Genomic DNA, 765 nt, shown 5'->3' with positions numbered 1-765 from the left:
TATATATATATATATATATATATATATATATATATATATATATATGTGTGTGTGTGTGTGTGTAAGTACGTATGCATATAGGTATATGGATGTATGTACGTATGCATATTGGAATATGACTATGTACCCATACATGTAGATGTATGTAGGTGTGCATATATGTCTATATCTGTATATGGATGTATACTTGTATATCTGCATATCTATGTGTGCATACACATATATATATCTATGCATACATACATATGTACATATGTACGTATGTATATTTGTATATATGCACGTCGGTGTGTATGTATCTATGTATGTATCTATGTATGCGAATGTCTTTGCATATGTTCGAAATATCAGAATTCAATAAAATATAAATATGTGTTGTGACTTACTTTTCTCGGATGCTTAGCTTTGATAAAATAGGTTTCAATGTTATGATGCCTTAGATATGAGTTTCTCTCACTTCCATAGCCGGGTTCTGTGTCATATTCTCCATGTAAGTGGTCGAGTGTCGCCTTCGTTATATGAACTCGACTGAAATGAAATAAAGCAAAATTAAATAAAATCCATATAATCATGTAGACATTGATATCATCATCGTCGTTGTCATCACCATCACCATCAACACCAAAACCAGCCACCATCTTCACTACTACCATCACCAATATCCTCCTCCTCCTCCTGATCTTCATCATCATCATCATCATTATCATCATCAACATATCATCATCGTTATCAACATAACCATCATCGCAAATAGCAGCGCTCACC

General features: G+C 33.1%; 1 protein-coding gene across 1 annotated transcript in view; it reads right to left on the bottom strand.

Moving 5' to 3' along the window:
- Positions 1 to 765, bottom strand: part of LOC106868905 (uncharacterized) — a 695,008-nt gene that overhangs the window by 104,414 nt on the left and 589,829 nt on the right. The window contains exon 7 of the mRNA XM_052974592.1: positions 387 to 528. Within this exon, the coding sequence (XP_052830552.1) occupies positions 387 to 528 (142 nt within the window). The remainder of the gene's footprint in view (positions 1 to 386; positions 529 to 765) is intronic.

Source organism: Octopus bimaculoides, chromosome 18 (genome assembly GCF_001194135.2).
Source record: "Octopus bimaculoides isolate UCB-OBI-ISO-001 chromosome 18, ASM119413v2, whole genome shotgun sequence".
Taxonomy (NCBI): Eukaryota; Metazoa; Mollusca; class Cephalopoda; order Octopoda; family Octopodidae; genus Octopus; species Octopus bimaculoides.
The sequence above is the reverse complement of the archived record's forward strand: the minus strand, read 5'-3'. Positions and strand labels throughout refer to the sequence as shown.